The following is a 25,079-nucleotide window of genomic DNA, read 5'->3' on the forward strand; positions in this document are numbered from 1 at the left end:
TAAATGACAGTTCTTCAGCACTGCCCTTGCCTTTCTTGCCACACAGTTTAACATTTTTCACTGCCAGTCTGATTTCCTAGTTATTCAAGTTCCTTGGGCCAGATTTACCCTGTAGTTTCACTGAAAGTAAATTTGTCACCAATTTATTCGATCATGTAACACAGCTTCTCTAAGTTTTCACAGTTCATTTCATTTGGATTCTTTGGAAGTTTTAGGGCAATCCATTTACCTGTGTTATGCTTGAGGTGAAGAAATATACCTTTTCTTGGACTTGCAGAAAGGAATTCAAATTGATGAAATCTTGATACATGGATGGCCCTCAACAGGAAGCATTCTGAGTATTTTCTTTTTAACATGGCTTTAATCAGTTAGCATAAAAATTCTTGGGGTTTATTGCCAGCAGCTCTACAGACTTAATAAAGAACAACAGTAACCCCAAGGCAGTGAACTTCAAACTTTTGCTTAAAATCTCACACAGTGAGTGTATGTAGCAGCAGGATTTACACTGAGCCCCAAACTTGAGGAAACAGTAACATTATCATTCTAACAGCAGTACTTTCACCTCTGTTGGATACCTGCTAGCAAATGCCCCATCTCGTGCAGCTCACCCTTGCAGAAATGATGCATCTTATACCCACACAGAAGCCATCTGCTGATGGACATGCACCACGTGTTGCACTCATGCAGTACAAAAACTCGGACCACAATTTAGCAAGCTACATTCCTGGACTGAGTACTACATTCCTGCTAGAATCAGACAACTTCCAAACCAGCAGGCATTGCGGAAAACTTATGAATCCCAAAGGATGCAGCCGTGTCAGCTTTCACACTGTCATATGCTTTCTCATTTGAAAAGGAGATGTGTTATCTTATTTTTAGTTATTTATCTGAAGCACCAGTGCCAGGTGTATTGACCTGTGGTTTTAAAAAGCTTGCTTCTCTAGCTTGACTCTGGGGTCTGGGGAAGATTCAGAAGTGACAGAAGCAATGCGAATGCACTTCCACACGTAGCTGCTACAGTTAATGCCATCAAGGCTGTTCAAACCTGACAATAAACCAGCTTCAGCGGAATTTCTCCTGTGCATGGAAATCTCCCCCAGCACCTACAACAGTTTACTACATACAGAAAGAACAGAAAACGAACCAAACCACAACAGACCTGGGCCCCAGCCCCAGTGGGCTAAAGCCTTTTGTAACTCTCTACCAGCAACAGGAGATACCACATCTGCCTTAATCCACAACTGCTGACAATGTCAGTACTTTTGTTTTGACCATATCTGATGTTACTGGTTCCATTTCCACCTAATATAACAGAAAACTTTTGAGTAAAAACTACTGAAGTACTTCCAAATATATATACCTGCTTTCAGGCCCCAGTTATTCACATCTTTACAAAGGAAAGATGTGGCTACTTAACTGGAGAAATATCTTAGTGAAAGAATTTCATTCAACTTGTTAACAGCTTATCTTTTTATTTTTGTCTTCATTCAACATTAGTAAATAGGACTCTGTGAGAGGGGATGTATAATGCCTTCAAAGAACAAAAGCTTTTATGCACACAAATAAAAGAAAGAACAGAAAGTTGCAGGGCTGAATTACCTGAAAAAGTGAATCCTAAAAAACAATTATATAGCAGTGTAAATCAACCATATAAAACAGAGAAGAAATGCCACTCAAGACAGAGGTGGAATAGGTACCACACCCTGTCTCATACATTTTGTTGGGCGTTGGTTCTCAAATTAAAGTCTTCTTGTTACCTTGCTGGATTCCTCCAGTTGAGTGCCTCGTTTCCAGGCCTCAGAGAACATGGAGCTGACAATGCTTTGGGAACGGACGTGTCCAGCTGTCTGGGTGTCAGAAACTCCACTGTCAGACTGATTAGAATGATTTGATTGAGATTCTGTTCAGAAAAAAAGTTAAGGAACAGTTAGCATATGTTTCTGAATGTAGGAGTAATGTCAGGATGCTTGTAATGCACCTCTGTGTGACTTGTTAAAGTTGTCCCCAGAGGACACTGCTCCCAGAAACAACTGCATAAGCTCTAGCTCACATCCAGGCCATTACCATCTAGAAAATAAAACATTGCAACAGGTATTAACCAAACCTGAGGCTGCACAAGGATGAGAGCATGTCAGACATCTTTCAAATTAAAACCACACTGCAGCTGTCTGGGCTCTGAACCATGGCACATCCCTGCTTTCATGCAGCGCAAGCAGCCTGCTCTCTCCAGCACAACCTTAAAAATGGACCCTGGCACAGGCCATGGACAGGCAAACCGCAGCAGCCAAAGCAGGACACTGCTTCCAATGACCCGCTCCTCAACACGAGAAGGACTGGTGTGCATCCTGCAGGCAGCCAACACAGATGATGCTCTGGGTCCACAGGATGTCTTGACAAGACAGCAGCAGGCACTGCCAGATTTATTCAGCCTGGCACCTGCTTTCTGTGTAATCCCAAACTGTCCTGGCACAGGCTGGAATGCAACTTTGGCAGAACACGCATGGCTGGTGGGCTGTGGCTCAGCTCCCTAACAAGAACTGACACTATCAGAGAAACATCCAGCTTGGATGGAGAAATTGTCAGTAACCAAGAATTTACTGTTATGCCACACAGTTAAAACAACAAGAAGGTACCTTCCCAGTCAGGCTGCATTTGCTTAGCTCGTTCTTACAGGCTACTTTCTGAACCTGTCCAGTTCAGTAGCATTACTTCCCAACACGTATCAGTGGCAGACAAAACACCTTCACACAATAGCACATTTTCAATAAAGAACCTAGCCCCTGAAGGTTCCAAATAACCCACCAAAGCATCAGTCAGCTCTGAACAGTGAAATTATACTGTATTTATCAATTTTTAAACTGTTACATGCAACAAGAAACCAGCCCCAGTTCTGCTGAGAGATAAACAGGAGCACATTAATGGAGGCACAATTTGACATGGAAACAGAAACAGTATTTTCAAAGTTTTCTCTTAAAGACATTGTTTGGATCTTTTTCTTTGGGCAGGGGCTATTTCTTATTTTCCAATTTCAAACATTTCAGTCAACAAAGCAGTTCAAGAACTACATATATATGTTCTATGCATCATTACAATATAAATTTGATTTTTCAAATAGGTGAACAAGAAACCTATTTGCCGCATATTTTAAATATATACATCACTGCAAGTAATTTAGCAAAATAGGTTTTTAACTATATGTGTAGATATATAGATGAATGTTATAAAGTCTACGTTTTAGACTGAACACAGCATGAAAGACTTTGGAGATACAGTCCATTCCCTGCAAGAGTCTCTCTTGAGACATCCAGACAGCAGATGATAACAAAGGCAATTGAATCTTTGTATTATGAGATAGATCACATTGTTACCTGGCAAACTAGACGAGCTGGAGCCTGACTTGATACTGGAGCTAGACAAGGAGGTCCAGTCATATGCAGATTCTGTTCTCTTCAGTGCTTCCTGATAGTTCATGTAGAGTTGCTTCCCGTACTAAGCAAAATGACAAACAAGTTTAACAACTCTGTATAGGCTGTACACTCTTTTCAGACTGTTGAGCTCCACCTCTGGCTTCTCTACTACATCTTTCCTCCTGCCACTCCCCCCAAAGCAACACAGACTCTATATTAAGGAGTTCAGGCAATATTAATAGTATTAGTGAATTGCTGAAAGAAAGAAAAACAATTCATTTATGCTAGAAGAGACAGTATCAAGCAAGAAATGGCCCAATGAATAAACTAAGACAACCTGAGGTTCTTGGAAATCAACTCTATTTTCTAAATTCTCTTTTCCAATAAGCCTTCTTTTTTAAAATCTGAAAGGAGCTGGCTAAAATCTATCCATGATGTCAGAACTGTGCCACGTGACAGGAGTGCAGCAGAAACAAGAAGGCCCAATTACTGAACTATTTTAACAAAGCCTAATAATTTTGCTAAGGAATGAAAAATGTAAGAAGATTTTACAGTTCATGCTCAGAACAGTTAAACAGAGGGAAGTTAGATTTACCATGTGTTTTGCTAAGTATCTGTAAACGTTTTTTAGCAGGTGATGACAACTACTCATGACAGCAGTGTAAGACTGGGGCTTACCTTAGCAATGCGGATGCCATTGATCCACTGGTGCAGGGTTCTTACATCATCACAGCAAAGATATTTGATATACTGGGACTTCTTCTGGATCTGAGGATGCTGCAAGAAAACTGTACATTCTCATCCATGTTTTCACAGCTAGGAATGCAAGCAAAGCATTTGTTTGTTGAGGTCTATACAGAAAAACCTAATGCTGGAAGCTCTTCAACTGTAATCTGTCTTTAAGCCCTCTTAAAAATGTTCCAGAATATTTCAGGAGGTGAGTTTCAATGGAGATTGCTTGACACACACACACTGGGCAATGTGTCCAGCATATGCTGATTCTTCAAGTCTGAAACACTAAGGAAGGACAAGTCTTTCACTGTTTTAGGGCTGTAGTACTTTCTACCCACCAAGAGTCTTCTGTACCTATGGACTGACTCACCACTTGACAGAGACATTTCATGTGAGAGAAAGGTGATATTTCAGATAAAAATCCCCCAGACTAGAGGAAAACAAACACATTGGTCTTCTCTGCCTTTGCAGGCCTAAGTGAGACACTCCCCAAGTGACACGCTGTTAAGCACAATTCCATTTTCAGCTTGTAGAGCCTTCAAGGTTCCTACCCTACTGATACAGGGCTATCATCTGAAAATACTTGCTGCTACCAAATGCACATATAAAGAATGTAAAGGCACTGTACTTATCAATTCAGCAGTCAAGAAACAAATGCATATTTTTCAAAAATCAGCCACTGGAAATCATTCTGGCTGGACTATTCAGATGTTTCCTGTCCATGCTGTAGAAGTTACAGGTCTTGGAGCAGTTGAGGTAACTGAATACTCCAGTTCTTATCATTTCCTCTGTTAGCTTACAGCAAAGTGACACAACGGTTTTGCTAGAGGATCATAGGTATTTAAGTTTTACTGAAGACTGTCTGAAACATATTTTATCCTGCCTTACAACACAATTATTTTAAAATGAACATAAGATGTTTATGTCCATAAACAGACTATTTATAACAAATTTTCTTATGACAGTAGACAGTTGTTTTCATTTTTTACTACCAGCCTCCTTCACATGCATGTTGTATAACAAAGAAGCGTCTATAGAAGCAAACACAATTACTTCTTTAACAAGGCAGCTGCTTTCTGGACTTGTTCCAAAATTTGGTTATGCAGAAATAAAGGAACTTCTCAGAAATCTGACATATAGGACCAAGGAGATACCTTTATATACTAGCACTCAAATGTTACATTTAACAATAGCACAGCACCTAACTTGAGCACACTAAGTTTTGATATAAACAAAGGAGTGAAGATAAAGACAAGTCTTGTCTGGACATCAGCAGAGAATTAGGCCTTCAGTTTGTATTTGCCATTCACCTGGCCCAAAGGAGTCACTTCCTCGCTTAGTGAGCCTTTGTGGCACAAAACCTCTCTTTCTATTTAAAACATTGTGTGGTTGCTATACACTTGTACTAACTGAAAACATTGATGTAACATTATAAGAACTGCTGAGGGCAGAATGGAATCCTGCTTAATATAACAAATTTGGTGATTCATCAGTTCTACAAAGAAAATACAGCTTCTCTTGGCTTAAGCCACCCAACTAAATCTACCCCATTAATTGACTAAGGGACAATTTCTACACATTTTTGTGTCTTCATTAACATTGCCATTAAATTTTATGCTCAGAATGGCAATCATTTTTTTTTAAAAGCCTATTTTGTGTGGTCAAAAAGTTAGAAAATATAATTTACTATTATATTAACGTGTCCAAATGATACAGATGAAAGTGACACACAAGCAGAAAAAAAATCAATTTACTTCAGGGAATCTATATATACCTACAAATACTGACATTTTTGTTTGCATTCAATGACCTATGAGAACATGGAAAATACTTCTAGCTTCAGCTGTGTACTTTCTCCACTAATATCATGTCCCATATTGAATATTCAGTGTCTCCTCAGTGGGCTCAAAAGCACGTTGCACTGTCCACTGGAAAATGAAAACCCTTTTCAGGCAGTGGGCAGGCACAGCGAACAGTCTAATGTACTGACATGAACCACACCACATGAGCTCCAGAGAGGGAGGGGAGAAGTGCAACTATAACCACATCTTGTTACTGGCACCATTTCAAATCCACGAAGACACCTTACTTGCTGTGAACACAGTGTGAAAGCCTCTTTTAAAATAGCTTGGTACCCAGCTATCTTGCAGGAACTGACACCAGTCTGAATGCTGTGTGGGAGTCAACAGAAACTAGGAGATGTGTTGATGAAATTAAAATAACTTGATGCACTCAAGTTATTAGATCCGTTTAAGATCAGGTCACTGGTTTTGTAACAGTTTTTGCTACCTGTTCCTTCTACCTGTCCTTTATGCTCAAAAGATGCCTCCTTTACAGAATCCCTTTTCCCTCAGGTTGCTCCACAAAGGGTACACTTGAGTCTTTTTCTGGACCTACACTGAGAAGATAACTCCCTGGAATTAGCATTTCAAGGGATATTATCTCTTTGAACCTAAACAGTTGTACGGTATAGAGTTGCCAAATGGAAAAGAAGATCTCAGTGTACGTTTTAGGGTATAATGAACAATTAAACAGATTGGCAGTCATCAGTCTGGAAATAAAACAATGCAGGGCAACATGAAAATGTTTATGAAGTCATGACCAGCACAGAGAACAGGCAACAACTGGTCACAAACTGTTCACATTGTACACAAGAACTAGAGGAAAATGAAATGAAAAGCAGCTGATGGTTCAGAACAAGTAAGAGTGTATTCAAGGTATAGCCAGCTGCTGCAGGGTTACCTTCAGCACTAAACAATAGTCTGTGGGTGCCTTGTATTTGTTTCGATAGTCCTGTCCATAGTAAACACTGACATGGTCCAGCTGCAGAAAGCACACAAGATCCCGTGAGACCTAGAAAATACAAAACCAGTCATTTACAAAGTATCTTTATAAAAATCCACACACATTGACACAATCAGTCTAATGCTAAGTTCCAATACTAATACAAGGTCTAGTTAAGCTCAAATAATAATTTCAATCTGATTCAAAAACTACAGACACAAGGAGGAGATGCAGCTCTGCATAAACCTTCATCACACCTTCATTTTTAACTAAATTCAGTCTGGTTTTGGAGTTTTGTCTGCATTTTGCCTCTTGACAGCATTTCACACTGGACTACTAAGGTTTACTCAGAGCAGGTTATTAGGAGAAAGTAAGTATGAGTGGCTGATCAGGAAGTTATCAGCTGCTGGTTACATTTCACCTTGGTAATAATCAAGGTGTCCAAATTCCAGTGCGACTGTGAGTAGAATTCTAAAGATGTTTGGCAGTGAGTGTAGGGCAAAGAATTTCAACAGGCTACTTGCATACAGATTGTTTTAATGAAGCAAAAGATTACAGAAAGAACATCTGACATGCATTCAGCTCTAAAGGGAGCTGTTGTGCTGATGGAGATTTCCTCTTTGTTCCCAGATGTGTGGGAGGTGGACTTCCTGTACTGGGAATCATCTGATGCTGATGGATTCATCAAGACTGATGGATTCATGGATGACTTGAACTCACATAGTTCAGCCTTGAAGCTGTAATGTATTTGGTAGTGGCTTTCTACTTATTTTACATTACTGATACAGAGAACACCAGTAAGTGATCCTGAAGAAATGGAATTACATTTACCAGTTTCAAAAAATGTAGCACCAATCGGTCCAAAAAGAATCCCTTTTATATGAACTAATTAAAGATAATGGAATTTTGCAGACTGATTGTGGACTTGGTCTGATGCTTCATGACTGACATCTGCAGAGCAATTTGGTCCTCCATCTGAATTCTGCTTGAGCAAAGACCATCTTCTTATCTCCACAAAAAGCTTTTCCTCAAGTATTTCTGAACATCTAACCCTAAGCTAACTCAAGAAGTAGACGCCAGTATTCTTGTATTTTTAAGCTGGGGTTACACCCTTCACATCAAGTACTGCCACGAAATCTCACAATATTTCCGTGATACAGCCAGCCTTTTGGATGCGGCACTTGGAAAGGCACTAAGTTAAGCCAAAACCTAAAGCCTACTCTTGTGTGCACTGTTCACCAGCAATAAACAATTCAGAGAATTGCTTTAAGTAGCATACCTTTGCCTTCCCTTTAGGGACGTAGTAGATTCCAGAAGCACGAAGAAGGAAGTAACGTTTCTTCCAAGATTTCTTACCATCCTCTTTCAGCCACAAAACTCCCTCAATCTCTGGCACAGTTACAGAACTTCCACAGAAGCATTCCTGCCAATAAACACAGTGGTTTGGGAAACAGAACAGAGTGCTTGCAGTGGTTTGTATCGAATGACTGACATTCTTTTTCCAAGGAATGCACCCATAGCAGGGACAGCTCTTTTTTTACATGAGATATAAACTGCAGATTAATCATAGAAGGAATAAGGTAATTCAGACAAACACAACAGGGTGTCTGAACGTTTGCTCAGTGTAACAGTGACAAAAAAAATCATTAGCAGCTACTGTAAAGATCTTCTAAACACTGCTTCTTAGTAAGAGATCCCCAATGGCTTTGCTGGCTTTAGGGTCACAAGGTCACCTTCTAGAGCCTCATATGTGTAAGTACACACAAACCTAACTGCATCCATCAGACACAGCTGCAGTTCATTCCAGGACAACTTCACTGCTACTAACTGCCCACAACACTGCAACTTCTGCTAAGGTTCTATTTCTAAAGAACTAGCAGAGAAAACCAAATGCTTTAAATACACTCCAGATTAATATGCAGCACAGAGACTTATGAATAATCCTAGAAGACAAAAAGAATTAAGCAGAATTACAATTCGCTGCATGTTGTGGCTTCAAACAATTTTTTCATCCAGAGTATACATACAAACACTCATTAAACCCCACATTAATAATACACTAATAACATGCATATGCTACTTGCAAGGTAAAATATTTTAAGTTTAATCCAAAATTAAATATGCCAAATATTCACCTTTGGGTAACTATGTAAATCATAATCATTATTCTGGAAATCAAGCTGAACCTTGGCACTTCAGCCATGTCACAAGAATATTTAGTTTTCAGCTTATGAAGGCTATAATTACTGTTTGTTTTATTTGCTCCAGATTTATGTCCTTATTTCTGTAAACTAGTTAATGTGTTTGATAATAATTAGTTTTCTGTTAAGCATTTCTTCAAACTCAATTTTTTTTTTTAAATTTTAAAATGTAATTGAAAAATTTTTTACTGCTTTGTTTATTATCAAAATTTGAAATTTTAATTTAGACCAGTCTCCAGACCCATGCTCTAGAATTCTATAGAAATAAAAATTTGGAAAGTACTAGTAAAAATTCTCTACCACCATAGGTCAAAAAACCAGGTGACAGTTCTGTAAATTCACTTGAAATTGATGGTTTTAGCCATATCTACAGGCAACCTCAATTTGAATACCACCGTGTATAGTATTTTAGATACTAAACTAAATACAGAAACTTTTTTTTAACTGATCACATCTGAAACAGTGTCACATTAAAACAGCCATTTATCTCAAATATAACACATTCCATTCACAGTCGTCCAGAAGTACATTCGGCTCTGTCCATCAATTTCAATCACCACAACCTTTTGCATTTGTCTTCAAGCTCCAAAATGCCCACTGTATCCATTTTGGTTTGACATTCTTACCTCTAGCAGCACCTCTTTATTTCTGTCTGCCATCTCAGAGGTTTCTTTCTTCCCCAGAAGATAGTTCTGTAACAAAAGAAAGTTTAATATTTCTACAGGCATTCTGAAATCAAGCCAAATGGCATTTCTTTTTTACTTCTCTGGAGCAGTAAGAACAAAACTTTGTACACTAATTGAAACTGTCAGACTGCTAAATAAGACATTGAAGTAACTTACAATCACCTTTACCAGAAATATCAGTCAATCCATACTCTTACCTAACAGCCTCATAACAACATCATCCTGCCTTTCCATGGATCAAACAGCTCTCTCTTACAATGCATCCAGAAATAAAAATACTATGAACTTGTAAATACCACAATAAAGATATAAACTCCCCCAGTGATGTGTTACATACTGTCATTATTTCTGTGTTCAAAGAACCACACATAGAAGCAATGTACTTCTTTCCACCTTGGTCTGAGTTTTGCTGAACAGAAATATTTATTTTCACAAAGAATTACTAAATAAAATATGTATCAGCTTCTTAAATGGAACTTAATTATGCACAGGCACCATATCTTATTTACTCTTATTCAGTTTGGAAGAGACTGGGACAACGGAAAACATCCTCCTAACCCCTAGCTCTATTACTGGAAAAAACTCAGATATTCACAGAGTTTTGCCTGTTCAATATTTTAAAGCAAGGAGAAATATTTGGTTTATGCTGGTACCTCACTCCTGTGACAGTGCCTACTATATGTACTGACAGCAAACCTATAATCTACAAACTTTTAAAAAGAATGTAGAGTTTTGGTGCTTCGGTGCAAAGCACTTGCATAAGACCTGGTTTTTAGATCTTGCTTAAAAATAAATAAAATCAAGTAAACTGATGTCCCATAGGACGAACACACAAAACTGATACCCAGTTTAAATCCAATAAATTAGGTAAAGAGATGCCATACAGACTTCAAAATAATCTATCAGCTCAAAAGGGAATAAATTAGATAAGAGTTAACACAGAGATCAAGTGATATTACAGACAGAGATCAAGTGAATTTTCAATGCAAATTCTTCAGAGAGGCACCTTCTGCTTTTCTGTTGCTTTTCTTCCTCACCCTACATACTGAGTGCTGCCAGATACCAGGTCTGGAGCTACCATTTGACAGAAGAGAGGTCCTTGAGGCCATTTGAGAGGAAGAGGAGCCTTTGGTTTCTTAGCCAGGGAGCAGGAAACACAGGTGATGGGCAGGTCCCAACTTCCACAGGAAGGGACACCTGCTCTCTTCTCTCACTTGCCATTTGACCATGAAGTAGCTATTCTCTTAGATTTTGTCTTCCCTTTCTTGCCAGCACAGTGCACAGTGGAGAGACATTACTATTAGCAATATCTGTCAACACCTTTCTTGCACATTTACATAATTGAGCAGCACTAAGTATGGGTGTAAATCCCTGGAAACTGCCTGGCTTCGTGTGCATTAAAACTACTCACAAACACATTAGCAAACAGATTGCTTCAGCTCATGGTTGTCTCTTTGTGCCAACAACACCGTGCATGTACATAGTGCTGAAGTGTAAAGTTGCCTGCCATTTTAACACGTACACGAGTACCAAAATGAAGGTATGGAAATGAATGCTACCAAAAAAGCAAGAAACTGCAATCAGCCAATGCAGCCACTCAGCACAAATCTCAGGCTTACCTGTGGATTCTTGAAAAGTGCGTATTTCTCGATACGTTCCACGAACATTAGTTTGTTTTGACTATCTCTTGTCCAGTTCAGGAGATTTTCAACTAAATTTTCATGATCTTCAAAGATCCTTTCTGCAGCAATAAGAAGCGAGCAAATACATTGGAATCTGTTGCATTTTGTGATAGAACTTAATCTGTAGTCATTTCTAAGAGACAAGGCATATATGCGGAGAAAACAGAGTTCAAGATCTACTACAATGGGAAAGAAGTCTATGCTAAGAGACTAAGAGAACTTAGTCCACTTCCAGACATGCCTGGTTTAATTTTTTTTACATCCTGTCACTTAACATGAGTGAATTCAAGTTTATAATTCAATAAATTCAAGATTATAATTTATAAATTCAAATTTATAATTCCATCAATATATGAAATGCTTTTTATTTTTTTTACCTGAGAAGGCCTACCATCCCACAGGAACACTGAAGACTCAAATGATAACATTTTAAAGTTTATGAGCACAAATAAGAAGGTTATCACATTTATCTGTTTTCTCATCTACACAATTCCCAGAGGAATGGATTGGGTGGCTTTTTCAGCACAAAACTTGTTTCTAGATCCCCAATGACTATCTCACTCATAAAGCATCAAAATGTAGTGGGCAATGATCAGAAGGAAAGCAAAATGTTTCTGAAATGCAGAATACCCATGGCTAGTAGGGGTATTGTAAAGAGGTCTGAAAACCGACACTGTCTACCTTCCATGAGCTCTGTTGATAAATGATGTACCAACAACAGCTTCTGAGAACTTTGTTTCTCCACTGAAAAAGTTACCACTAGTGCACAAGTACTAGCAATTCAGAATACTGAAAATGGACAAAAGAGAACCAAGTAAAGAGAAAGAGGAAAATTTACTGAAATGGTGGAAAATAGCTGAAAATCCTCATTGCAAAATAAATAATAAGAAATCTTTAGGAAACCACTAGACCAACTTTCTCATCCGTTAAACACACTGAAACAGAATCTAGCTGTTCACAATTCGTTCCTTCTTCATAGAGGCCACACAGTGGCATTTCAGGAAATTAATTTTTTCAGAATCTTCTGGGACCTGCTTCACCTTTCAACTGCACCTGAAAGTACAACATCTTTTTTCCCCACAAAATCAATTCCCCCACATTCTTACAGAGTGTATATGTCTGATCACAACCTAGAAGCTACTGCTAACGAAGACTCAGATGACACCTCAACATCTCAGTGTGAATGCCACAAAGTGTCATCTGAAGGGAGTGTCAGATGGCAACACATTAATGTGGTCTCCGAGTTCTTTCTAAGAAGCTTCTGAGTTACAATTCATGACTTCCATCAAGCTCTATAACAACACAGCAACAATGTCTTCTAATAAAGTAAAAGTCATTACCCAACAGAAAAATAAAACAAAAAGCTTCAGATGACTGTGATACAAAAGTTTACATCTCACTACAGCTTCAGTGGTGAAACTGGATAGCTTTCAAAACATATCAACTCTCATTACAAGAACACAGTTAATTAAACTTTTAAGTTTTTGAGCCTAGTAAGATATTAGTTTTTATGTGATAGGTAGAAGATTTAAAGAATACCCTGTCAGCCCACAATATCCATTTGGCATGCCACACTACCTAAAATAGACAAGGTTTCACCAAAAAAGAGGAAACAATAACTTTCACTGTAATTTGACATCAAGGTATTTGGCTTCAGTTCTGTGTTTTTCTTTAATCAAATTCAATAGGTAAGATGCACCTTTCCCATTCCCCTTACTTTCCATTTAGATGCTATATCCTTTGGTTAAATAAACAATGTGGTATGTGGAAGGAAATGCAAAGGAACTTTAACTGCTTTTAGAGGAATACTGCTAATTGCATTAAAATATTTAACAGGAACAAAGTATAGCTTTATGCAACAGGAGTTATTAGGATCAGTTCAAAATACTATTTACAAAGAGGAAGAAGCTACTCAGCAAGTTTTTTATCCCTTACTTCTTTTTCTGTGAAGCCAAAGAAAGAGTCTCATCAAAGCCAAGAGTCTCAGTGACCACACATTAGTAAGATTTCTATACCACACCACAGAATTTAGCCATGCTCTTAAACATAAAAGAAGAAATAATTTTCAGATCATTCTGAAACAAGGTCAGTCATGAGCTTTATTACATGAATTAGCATTTATTACATTTATGAACAGAGTGATGAGCATTATGAAGCCATTCTAAGGATGTAGACTAGTGCTGCATCAACGATAAGAATTAGAAATGTTTACAATTTTTGCTTACCCATTTGTAATTCAGAGATGGTTTCCACCAATGACCAGTCTAAACTGTAGCCACAATGTGACTTATCCATCAGATTGTCTAATACTTGTCTCACTGTTTGCCTCTCATCCACCATCATTGTTTTTGAGCTGTCATCAGACATATGGACTCTGATCACCAGCTGTTAAGAAGAAAATTAAGAAAACAAAACAAAGGATTAATCTACCACATTTCAAACAAAAATAAGGTTTCTAAGATCTTGTTTATTCTTTTAAGGTTTTCTTACCGTAGCATAAAATTCAATCAAAATACTCCTCCAAAATGTAAGAAGTCATAAATGATGGCTAGATCTTTGTATCACAGGCATTTAACAAGATACTGCTCTCCTTCAGCACAAGAAAGCAAATATAAAGGTCTTTCCAACACATAGATACAGAGCTCTGCACAAGCTTACAAGGAATCAGAATTCTTCAGATGTGCAGTTCAGGCTTTTTGCTTGCTTCCTACGGTATTTTCTAAAAATGGTTATGATGTAAACAATATAGCAATACTAAACCTTACTCTTCTGGGAATATGAAGCAGTAGTGTGAAAAAATCTGCTTTTAAAACACAATGGCTTTTCATAGGCATTTTAAAGAGGTCACTGTCCAGAAACCAAAATCCACCCATTTTTTTTTTTAAACCAATCAAAAGATTTAAGACAACAGATTCTTTTTGCCGCTCATTATTATTTCCCTTTTTACATCTTGTTCAACTGGAAAAGATAAAGCATACAAGCTGTAATACACTGGTTGACTTACTAATTCCCACCTTTCAGGCAAGAGAGTTTTTCAGTTTTTGGTCCACGAACAATTAATGTAAAAGGCATTTTAAGCTACTGAAAAACTCCAGTCATAAAATAAAAATGCTAAATTTTAAGGGCACTCTATATTCTTTGAGAGTACATCAAGTGACAGCAGTAGACTTTCTCCATTTGGTAATCTCTGTCTTTAGTCTGGAATACTCCTCTTTCATTTAGCCCTGGCAAATCCTGCTATGCATAATGGGAAAAGGCTTGTGTTGAAAAGGCTGTGAATAAAACAGCCACAAATTTTAAACATGTGACTGCAGAATATACAAGAACAATCTCAGGAGGCTGGACCCTCATTTCAGTTCTAGGTGGAAGTGGGTAAAATCTTCCCAATGAGCACTAGCTGAAAAACAAGCTATTCCTTAAGAAAAAATAATGCTATTCCATATCCTAGGATTTTCCTGATTAGGTCCAGTCTAGATGGGAAAGCACATTACCACTGAAGATTAGAAGCCTGCAGGGTTCTTATTTTATAAAGGGCAATTTAAGGGTAATAGACATAAATGAAGTTTGCTTGCATTTTCCAGGTGAAAAAAAAATAAAATAAGGATCTTATAAATTGGTATAAATAACTTACCTTTTTCACTTGTGCTTCTTTAATCTTCTCTAATGCAACCCTAATCTTCTCAGCTTTCAGTTTAGCAGCCTGTTCCTCCTAGGGGGACACAACACACAATTCCAGTTAACACAAATTTCAGTCAGGTTTCAGTGGGTTTGAGGCTACCATGCTTTAAAACATGAACTGAAATGCTGATTTGTTCACCTATAAATCTCCAACTATTTCTTAGTGATGATGAAAACTATTATATTTTAAGACAAAAAGTGTTCCTCTCTAATATTTAGAGATACAACTGCCATTAACTGCAATGGAACATCCAGGAGGTAGATATTGTGGCATTTCTCTGTTCTCCTGTACTGTAAATAGCCTTATGCTACCAAATATTTTAGCATATTATATATTTACAGTCATAGGTTGGGACAATACATATTCAACAAGAATATACAATGGAGTACACCCGACAGATTTTTGGTTGATCAACATAAAACACAAATAGCATGCCAAGAAATATCCAAATTTAACAGTACACAGCAAGTATGGAAACAAATCCTATAACTAGGATTCCATACTACATGCATTAGTTTGAAAGATTTTAAGCTGTTAAATCCATTTGCAGTAAGAAGTTTGAACATTCTCTTTGTCTTTACTCACTCCAAGCTGTATTCCTCCTTGTTTTAAGTATTTTATGACATAAGGCAAATAATAATTTTGCTCTTTTTCTCTTTTACATAATCTATTTTTATTACAATTGGAAATGCATTAAAAATTCAGGTAGCTTAAATCAATAGATGTTGATGCTAAAGAAAACAGCATCTTTTTAAGACTAGCAATAAAAGTTTTTAAATTCTGGAGACTATAGATATTTCTGTTGAAATTGCATTTGAAACATGCAGCTAAAAAAGCAACCATTGTTTTGAAAATGTCATATGCAGTTTTCAGACTTTCAAAATCTTAAACTGTGGCTCTTCATTGTGATTAATATCTAAAGCCATCATAATGACTGTAAAATCTCTAGCACAAACAAGTATATTAAAAACCACACAAATTTCTTCCAAAATACTCAGTAGCCTTAAAAAAGAAAAATTAATATTTTTACCAGAGCCAAAGTACCACATCCCATCACAACAGTCAGCATGCTATAAATCATTTAGTTCTCTATTGCTTTTTTCTATGAACGTAATTCATAGTTTCTTTATCATGTGTTTAAATGGTTGCTTCTCTTGTAAAAATCACTATTCAGCTATTCTGAAATCCACAGAGTTGAAGTTTTTGACTTCTCAATAAATTACTAATGTTCATACCAACTTCTAAAGAATCTTTCCTTGTTATTTATTGCGCTCTTAGTAGCTTTTGGTGCTTCACATCTGTGACCATCCTGGGCCCCAGAAAAAACACCAGCTGGACATATCAGCATGCTGCCTCATGAGAAACGTAATTCTTTTCAATAAAATGAGCCAGTAAGTGGACACAAGCAGAAATAACGTGAGCCTGAAACCTTATGTGGGCACTGAATTACCCAGAACATTGCTTTTACTAGTCCACAGGGAACTACAGCTTTATTCACACTAGCAATGGCGTCCTATAGCTTAGAAAGTTTCAATCAGATTAGCGACAAACCATGCCATGATAACAAGAATCTTTTATTCTTCCCATTCTTTAACATTAACCATTTCAATGTCTAGAAATAAATTCTTACTAAAAAATGAGGCTTCACAGCACCCAGCCTGACAGAGCTCAAGAAGCGCTTGGACAATGCTCTCAGGCACAAGGGGTGACCCTGGGGATGTCCTGAGCAGGGCCAGCAGTTGGGCTCCATGACCCTTGTGGGTCCCCTCCAACTGAGCTTATTCTGTGTAAGACTTGGAAGTTTCTAGAAATGATGCTGTGGCACCTGTTCACCATGAAATCAGCAAAAGCAGAAGACTCATTTATCATATAATTGGAGAAAGTATAATTCATAGTTTTGAAAAGCTGCTCATTAACCCAATCAGCACAATTTTTCCCATTTCACTGTACACCAGTGCACCAGATCACCTGCTCTCCACAGCACACAGGCAGCAACACCAGGGCAACAAGCAGCTGTGGCCTCTCGTACACCTGTGCCAATACAGCTAAAATATCTTTGGTGGCCCCAAAGTTTATAATCCATCATTCCCTAAAATGCTTTTGAAAATAGATAAATATGTAGACCAAAGAAGGTTTTAAGGACTTACTATTTTAATGTGTACCAATTACTTTTAATTTCCTACTCAATTCAATGTCCAGAGATTAGGACTCCTTATACTTCATATTAAGAGTTTAACAAAACCAGTTTAAATTTAAAAAAACCCAAACAAACAAACAAACAAACAAAAAAAACCAACTCCAAACAAAACAGAATCGCAATTATCAAACAAGAACTGCTTGCAACCAGTAACAGATTATAAAAAGAGGTCGGAATTTACTAACTGGAAAACATGGGGAGAAAAAGAAAGCAAGAATTTGAAATTTCTGAAAGCATATAATAGTCAAAGATTTTAAGCTATTTTGAGCAGTAATAAACTAAGCTCAGGACACTGCTGCATCACGGCTTATGTGGCAAAAGACGTTTCTTGGGAGAACGAGGAATAACTATGTATTTTGATTCCTTAATTAAATAATTAATAATTCCTCAAAACTCACAACCATGTATTCTGTTTCTCTCCTAATGGCCCAAGAAAACAGTCCCCTGCCCATCCAAGGCACCCAAGAGCAGCACTTGGACACAACCACAGGCTCTCTCCTCCCCCTGTACATGAAAGCAGCACAGATTCCATCCAGGAGGAAGCACGTGCACTCCATCAGCTTGTACTGATAAGCCAAGCTAAGCTAAGCACCCTTTTCCCTGCGCAGGGAGACAGGTGACTGCACCTGTAGTGGTGTATCTCAGTGCCACCAACTAACAAGGACAGCACATCCACTCCAACCGTATCTAACCTAGGCAGTTATTCCCCCTTTGCTAGCAAATAGTGGCAGCGGTGCCAGGAGCTGCTAAAGGGTTATAAAGGTGCAGGTAAACAGCAGGAGGAGCAGACAGTGTCAGTCCCTGCCATGGCCATGAACGTGCCTGCCCTGCAGAGCATCACTGCTCACAGAGCACTCCGTCACACACCCACCCGGAGAGCTGACACAGCAGGCAAGAGGCAGCAGAACCCACTCCCTGCTTAGACCGCCTTTACAGGCACAGGCAAGCCTTGGAAACACACCAAGGAGGTACACACACACACACACTTTATAAAAACACAAAACAATGGAGAGTCATTTTCACCTCTGGCAGGAAAAGGATATTCTCTTATAACAGCAACACGCATCACTGTCAAATTGCAACAAATTCCTCACTTAACAAGACTATTCTGGGACTATTGTTACACTTGCACTTTGAAGCTTTGAGCTAAGATTACTTTTGGTTATGGAAAACATTGCACCAGATTTAAAGAATACTTGGCAACATATTCATGTATATAACCTGTTACTCAAAAATATTCAAACATATTTTGAACCAAAATGGAAAATGCATATTTCTTCAGCGCAATGGTCTTAAATAAGAGACCTTCTTCATTGCTTTTATATATCAGAACTAAGTTCTGAATCATTTTAGCCTACAGTGAAATATTGGAAAGAATAACACAAAAAATTATAAAGTTAAGATTTCTGTAATATAATGACAAATATTGTTTCCTCCCCCAGTTTCCAATTAAATATGCAGTTACAAGATATTCCTGTGTTTCAGCATTAAAGAGGCAAGATGCGTGCAATGGCAGCGCTGACCTTGCTCAAATGATTTTGTGCCTCACATTTGTAGCATGGGGTTTTATTTTTTCCTTCATTTTATTTTTTTTAGGTGTTATTAATGAATCTCTTTTACAGACATAACAAATAGAATGGAAAACAAAAAGGGGGAGAGGGGCATCACTTAACAAAGGTACTTAGAAAAGTCAGTAATTAAATGGTAAGAGGAAAGTAACGAAGTCCACATTTTACTTACGTTAGCAAGGTAGATACACAAACTACAAAATGCATAAAATTAAGAAGTTTCTTCTTTGTTTAATATTTGCCTTTTTTATCTGGATTTTTTTCTTTGAATGCAGATAAGATAACTAAATTCACAAGTAGCATCGACTTCTGAAGGACTAAAATCAGGTATCTACTGTTTATTTTCCCAACTACAGCCTAGCCTTGGGTGGAAATGCAATCACCTGTTTTGCAAGGACTCTCCTTGCAGAGCTTGTACTGAATCAGAGGTTCCTGTTACCAGAGAACACCATATTAACATCTCCATTTGTATCTACCCAAAAAGTCAAGATATCCTTATTAGTCTTACGTTTAATGTATATTAGTCTGAATATTAATCCCATTAATGAATTTTTTCTGTTGATTACTTTAATTTATTATTAAAAAGAACACTAGAACAGGAGTGTATGTGATCTGCACTAAAACCAAAGGCATGGATATTAAGAGCAGTTCTTCTGTATTTCCTGATAAACTCATTAGGACATGTAGAATACTCCTACCCTAAAATGTGCTGAAATCCTGGCACTGTCTATTTATAAACAGTGAACTTGTGTTTACAGTAGTATTTCATGGTCATTCTCAAAGCATGTTTATTGCATTTCTTCTCATAATAACCCTATACAGCCTCTATCTGGGTAAAGCAGAAAGGGCAGCAAGACGAGTATCTGAAAGCTCCCTAAATGTGTGTGTGCATTCACCCTGGCTGGTGAGGGGTTCATCCTCCCTCATGCAGACTCACCACACATTCCCTCCTTCTTCCTTCCCAGTGTAGCACAAACCTTTCTGTACCTCTGGAATACTCCTGACATTGTCACCATATTGCATTATGCTACTAAATATGGGAATGGCTGTGAAGTGGTACTATTGTACCTGAGAATTCTTCATCTAAAGAGGTCACAGATATTACAATGTTACTCCACTGGGTACTGCCATATTTTTCTTTTGTTCTACTTCTTCATTCACCATTCACAAACTATTTGCTATTAGAAGCCTAACTCAAACACAGAAGATGGCTTCCGAATGGAAATTGGAAAGCAGCAGTTACATTTTAAATGTATCTCAGCGTCACACTGCCTCTTGTCACAATTTCCCACAGAAGGGATCTTCTTCCCCACAGGCTGTAAGGGCAAAGAAGCCCCTGTATCTCTAAGGAAGATGCTGAAAGTCCTGCATCTGGTATTGACCTCTCAGGTACAACACTGGTTAATGACTGCAACCAGACTTGTGCCCTTTGGAAGTTGTGCTTTAAGGTGTGGCAGAACAGAACCTTAACCAGAAATGTGCATTCTGCTGCCTACCTGAAAGACTACTCAGACTAGATTTGACAAAGCTGGTGGTGATGAAATAAAAAATCCAAAGGAATTTCACTGGCTTTTCATGCCTTGAAGCATCACCCACCTGCCTCTGAACAGGACCTGCCCAGTGACAGCTCTAGGCCAGGCTTCTCACCAGGGCAAACAGTTATACCAGAAACAGTACTGGGATCTGCCACCAGGAGAAAAACAGTGAAGGGCAGGGGAAGAAACTCAAACAATCCAGGTGGAAGAACAGGCCCTAGAAACCACAGTAAGGAAGTCTGAGAGTGGAAAGATGACTCCAGTGTAACAGACTGGCGAGGAGTTTTAGTTGGACAAAAAGCTCAAGGGATATGCAGAACATGGCAGAAAGATTTCACAACATCGGCTGATTATCTAACAATGCAACTACAATAGATTAATATAAATAATATATAAATTATGTTTTTATTATAATAACAAAGCATATAAATCATTACGGTAATAAAAAAAGATTAAAGGTGACATTAAAATTACATAGGACATCACAACTTCCTCAGAAAGCTTTTAGATTGTCCTTACATTCTTTGCAGATTAGAGATCAATTGCTGTATTTTTAAACTGCATTAAAAACCCCAAAATCTCAAACAGATGCTTAATTCAAGAATAAGCACATCTGAATCAGAGTGGCCTAAGATGTATGAAGCATCACAACTGACTAAATCAAAAGTCTGATGGAATTACAGTGTGCAGGAACTAAAATCTACAAACCAAGGGAATGAACATCCATAGGCAGAATTTTTTTCTTTCAGGTCAACAAGAAAAGAAAAATTACATACCTGCTATTTGGGAAGAAAAAGCATAACATGGTTCCTTTACCTCCAAATGCTGACATACTATTCTGAATCACTACTACATTAAATCACTATCATCTGCCTTCCTGAACATTGTTTCAGCTTCACATGCATCAGAACAGCAGAAGAAATGCTCACTTCAAATCCAGCACGTTACATTTCTATTTTCATGGCCAAAACTGAGATGTGTTGGAGCCCTTAATATCCTCTGAAAATTATTCTCATGTACTCTAATTTCACAGTACTAAGCTTAGTTTTCCGTATTCATCATAGGGAAACAAGCTTGCAAATTTGACAATAAAGCTACATTGCTTTGGGGATAGGCTTTCACTTCTTTCTGTTTTCAAACAAAGGTTTGAATGCTACGTGAACAGTGACACCCGGAATTACATCTAAAAATGAAGCGCTCACCAAAACAAATACATAATTTTCTGTGCTGAGATCTGCCCTATGCTGTGACAGGGACTGTGTGTGTGCATGTTTGTGATGCAGAAGGGATCTAATCCATGGCTAGAATTATTATAATTAGTTATATCAGCAGAGGACAAAAATGGTTCTAGTCTCAATACAAGATGCAGACATACCAGAGAAGGGGAAGAAGCAGAAAGAGATAAAGACAGTAAGAAACAGGTGACTCAGCAGGGACACCAGCACAGACCTGCAATATGACCCCACAGTCAAGTGATCTAACTAACACCTTGGTACAAGGAAATGCCCCATTTCTTGGGACTGCTTCACTCACAGAGAGGCTTATCCAATGTCACAGCAAATTGGACTTCCATTTCATCCTTTTGCTAAAGGTATTTCTGCTTGCAGGAGGTCAGAAGGGAACCAGTAAGTTCCACTACAGGCCTGTGTGCTCAGGAGGCAGAAGGGGAAAGCAGGGCACTGCTGTACTGAGACAGCCACAAGCTGACCAACGTTACCTCAGAAAATCAGAAGGCTCAAAAGCACCTGAATCAAAGAGCTAAGAAGACTAACTGGCCAACACAAAGATTTAGAAATACAAACATTTAACTTTGGAGTGTATTAGAACGCCTGATAGGAGCCACTCCATGGTCATATGACACAAAGGGATCATTTAACGCACTTCTTAAAATTAAATTCCTGAATGGTAACTAACATCACACGTATAAACAACCAGAAGGGAGGATCTGGAGACACATGGAAATGAAAGAAAATTGTGGTTTCTGTTTGTGCCACAACTGTTAATCTATTTGCAATGAAGCCAATTGCTGTTTTGGTGGCTGTTTGCTTTGTTGGACAGTGCAGGGGGACCAAGAGCTATTGGGGGTGGGTCAAGGCAGAGGTATGGACTTAAAATTTAAGCAAAAAAATGTAAGCAAAAAGATTTAAGCAAAACGATCACAAAAGCAGAAAATTACTTGTTTTTGGCTGTTTGTATTCCTTTGGAAGACAGCCTGAAAATCTGTTGTCAAGATACATGCTGAGCATTTTGAGAAGAATATTAAGCTATTTAAGAAAGAGCAGTAAACCGGTTCTAAACTTTTATTGCTAAATACAGACTACTTATGCCCAGTGAACATTATCCTTATTGTTTTGAGATCACCAAAATGCATTTTGTTACTTCAGGCGTGCCTGAGGTCTCTCCACTAGAATGTCTGTGAATTAAAAAGAAAATCCACAGAAATGGTTTTGCAGTATGTATTAGCATCAGAGACATCTGACACTTCAGCTACCAAATATTCAAAGTTCTGAGCTGCATGAAGCTGGTAGTCCTTCATCCCAGTCTGTATTTTAATCAGAGATTTATACTTGCTCCATCCCTTGTCCTCTAGTTTTAAAACAAAATACATATAAAAGATATGATTCTTAGCAAATTGAAAGAAAATTTGTGATCTCTTAGTACATTACTGACCTCTTTCCTGTAAAGAAAATGAATTTATAATCAAGATTTGTACATACCTGGCTCATTAGACCACTGTCTTACTAGGATATTCTCCCCACATTACATTCAGCCAACATTCAAGATGTTATAAAAAATATCCCATTACTTACTAGTTTGTCTTCAATACAGCAAGAGAACTTATTTTAAGGCTACTAACGGCTCTTTAAACTACAAAACACTACCACATAGTTTTCTCAGCTAGGATCTTTTCTTTTTTTAAAACTAGGAAATGGCAATAAGAACAAAAGACCTTCTAGCTCAGTACATTTCCTTTTCCACTAAGGCATTTTACCTGCTAATATGGCTATTAAGTATTTGTCAAGAACTTGAACACTTTGATAAATCTGCAGAAACAAACAATACAGCCTTTAAAAGCACCTTGGATAATCAGGTGAATCATGTAAGTAAATGCAGAAGTTCCTGGGACGGGCAGGGGTGGAGAAGCATAGCACACACCAAAAGCATTCTTTCTACATAGAAACAGTCACATAGAGTAGAAAGAAGCATCATCACCTTGGTCAGCAAATGAGAAGGCTTTCCTGCAATGTTTCTCAGAAGAAGGGAGGTTTCCCTGTCCAAATAGGAGTGCTTGTGCAGAAAGAAAGAGAAAGAACATAAGTCAAAGGAAGTCAGTATAGTAATTTTATGGTGTCTTGATTACAGAAGAAAAAGCAGAGTTTAAAAGAAAAAACCCCTACATCATCACTTTTTTCCCCTCCCATAAAAACATGAACATTCCCAAACACTATGAGCCTGATACACTGATGTAAAAGCAATTGTGCCAATAGAAGACACTATTTTAATCTTCTCCTGTACAAAATGTCACAATAGAATTAAGAAAACTTTTGCTTACCTGCCACTGGTTTCTTTTCTGCAAGAGAAAACTTATTTGTAAAGACATTTAGAACTACAAAAGTAAGAAAATATGCTCTTACAAAGTTTTTCAAAATCCTGTCCAGTCTTCTAAAACTAAACATTTTACTTCTACTACACAAACATAGAGCCACTACAAACTGTTATCTGTGATACGTCCTGGTTTTATGCTCCTTGAATGACGGGTTGCTCCTTCATTCTTAAAGATTTTACCACAACAACAAACCAACCTGTATTAAAATTCATGTCCTTTTTTTCTTTTTTAAAGGACGTAAGTCTCTCTTCTCTTGTATAGTCCAAATTATAAAATTACAAATCCCCATGCTTCTCTTGTGAAGATAAATTAGCAGAAAATATATTTTCTCCTGTTTTCAAAACGGAAAGCAAAATCAGAAGAGGGGAAGCAACCAGTAGAGAAAGACAGATCCCAGAGTGATTATCTTCTCCAGGACCTGCTACAGGCAGAACCATTATCATGCAGCGATTTGCAGAACCACTGAGTCCAGTCTGCCAAGGAAATTAATCTAGTACTGTGGCACTTAACAAGAGCATTCAAACAGCTTAAAAAGAGCATGAAGTAAGTCTCCTGTGTACCACCACCATACTGCAGATTTTGCCCCATGTGGTTACAATTATCTCAGCCTTATTTGTTTCATGTGTTTCAGTGCTATGCAGAACAAGGCATAACAGCTATACATGCCTACTATACTTTTGTTTAGTAATTAGCAATACAGAATCCCACCTCTTCTTCAGTGCTACAATAAGGTATTAGTCTGCAAAAAAATGAAGAGCCTATGTCTACAACTTCATGCAAGGCCATATCAAATAGTTTGGTGAATACAGTTCCTGCAGGGAGAAGTGACTTGCCACATGTGGTAGCAATTACTTGACGTGACTGCCACATGTGGTGATGAGCAATTAAGGATCTCAATAAGGTTTTAAAGTTAGAAAAGACTCTGCACAGCATTTGAAGTTAAACCCAGGTTCCAGCCAGAGCTCCACCTGGGTATTTACGTACTAATACACACACAGCTC

At 37.9% G+C, this 25,079-nt stretch overlaps 1 protein-coding gene across 3 annotated transcripts in view; it reads right to left on the reverse strand.

Annotated features, from left to right (window-relative positions):
• RAPH1 (Ras association (RalGDS/AF-6) and pleckstrin homology domains 1) overlaps window positions 1-25,079 on the reverse strand; it is an 87,266-nt gene that overhangs the window by 10,889 nt on the left and 51,298 nt on the right. The window contains exons 5-14 of one of the 3 annotated variants that reach the window (XM_058421290.1): window positions 23,685-23,759; window positions 15,124-15,201; window positions 13,718-13,877; window positions 11,430-11,551; window positions 9,751-9,816; window positions 8,203-8,346; window positions 6,882-6,992; window positions 4,086-4,184; window positions 3,369-3,489; window positions 1,758-1,900 (exon numbers count right to left, since the gene is read on the reverse strand). In XM_058421290.1, coding sequence (XP_058277273.1) covers window positions 1,758-1,900; window positions 3,369-3,489; window positions 4,086-4,184; window positions 6,882-6,992; window positions 8,203-8,346; window positions 9,751-9,816; window positions 11,430-11,551; window positions 13,718-13,877; window positions 15,124-15,201; window positions 23,685-23,759 — 1,119 coding nt within the window. Of the gene's footprint in view, window positions 1-343; window positions 1,901-3,368; window positions 3,490-4,085; window positions 4,185-6,881; window positions 6,993-8,202; window positions 8,347-9,750; window positions 9,817-11,429; window positions 11,552-13,717; window positions 13,878-15,123; window positions 15,202-23,684; window positions 23,760-25,079 lie in introns of those variants that run through there. The other 2 variants (XM_058421291.1, XM_040068992.2) reach the window with 2 other exon arrangements.

The sequence above is a fragment of the Hirundo rustica genome, chromosome 7, assembly GCF_015227805.2.
Source record: "Hirundo rustica isolate bHirRus1 chromosome 7, bHirRus1.pri.v3, whole genome shotgun sequence".
Classification (NCBI taxonomy): Eukaryota; Metazoa; Chordata; class Aves; order Passeriformes; family Hirundinidae; genus Hirundo; species Hirundo rustica.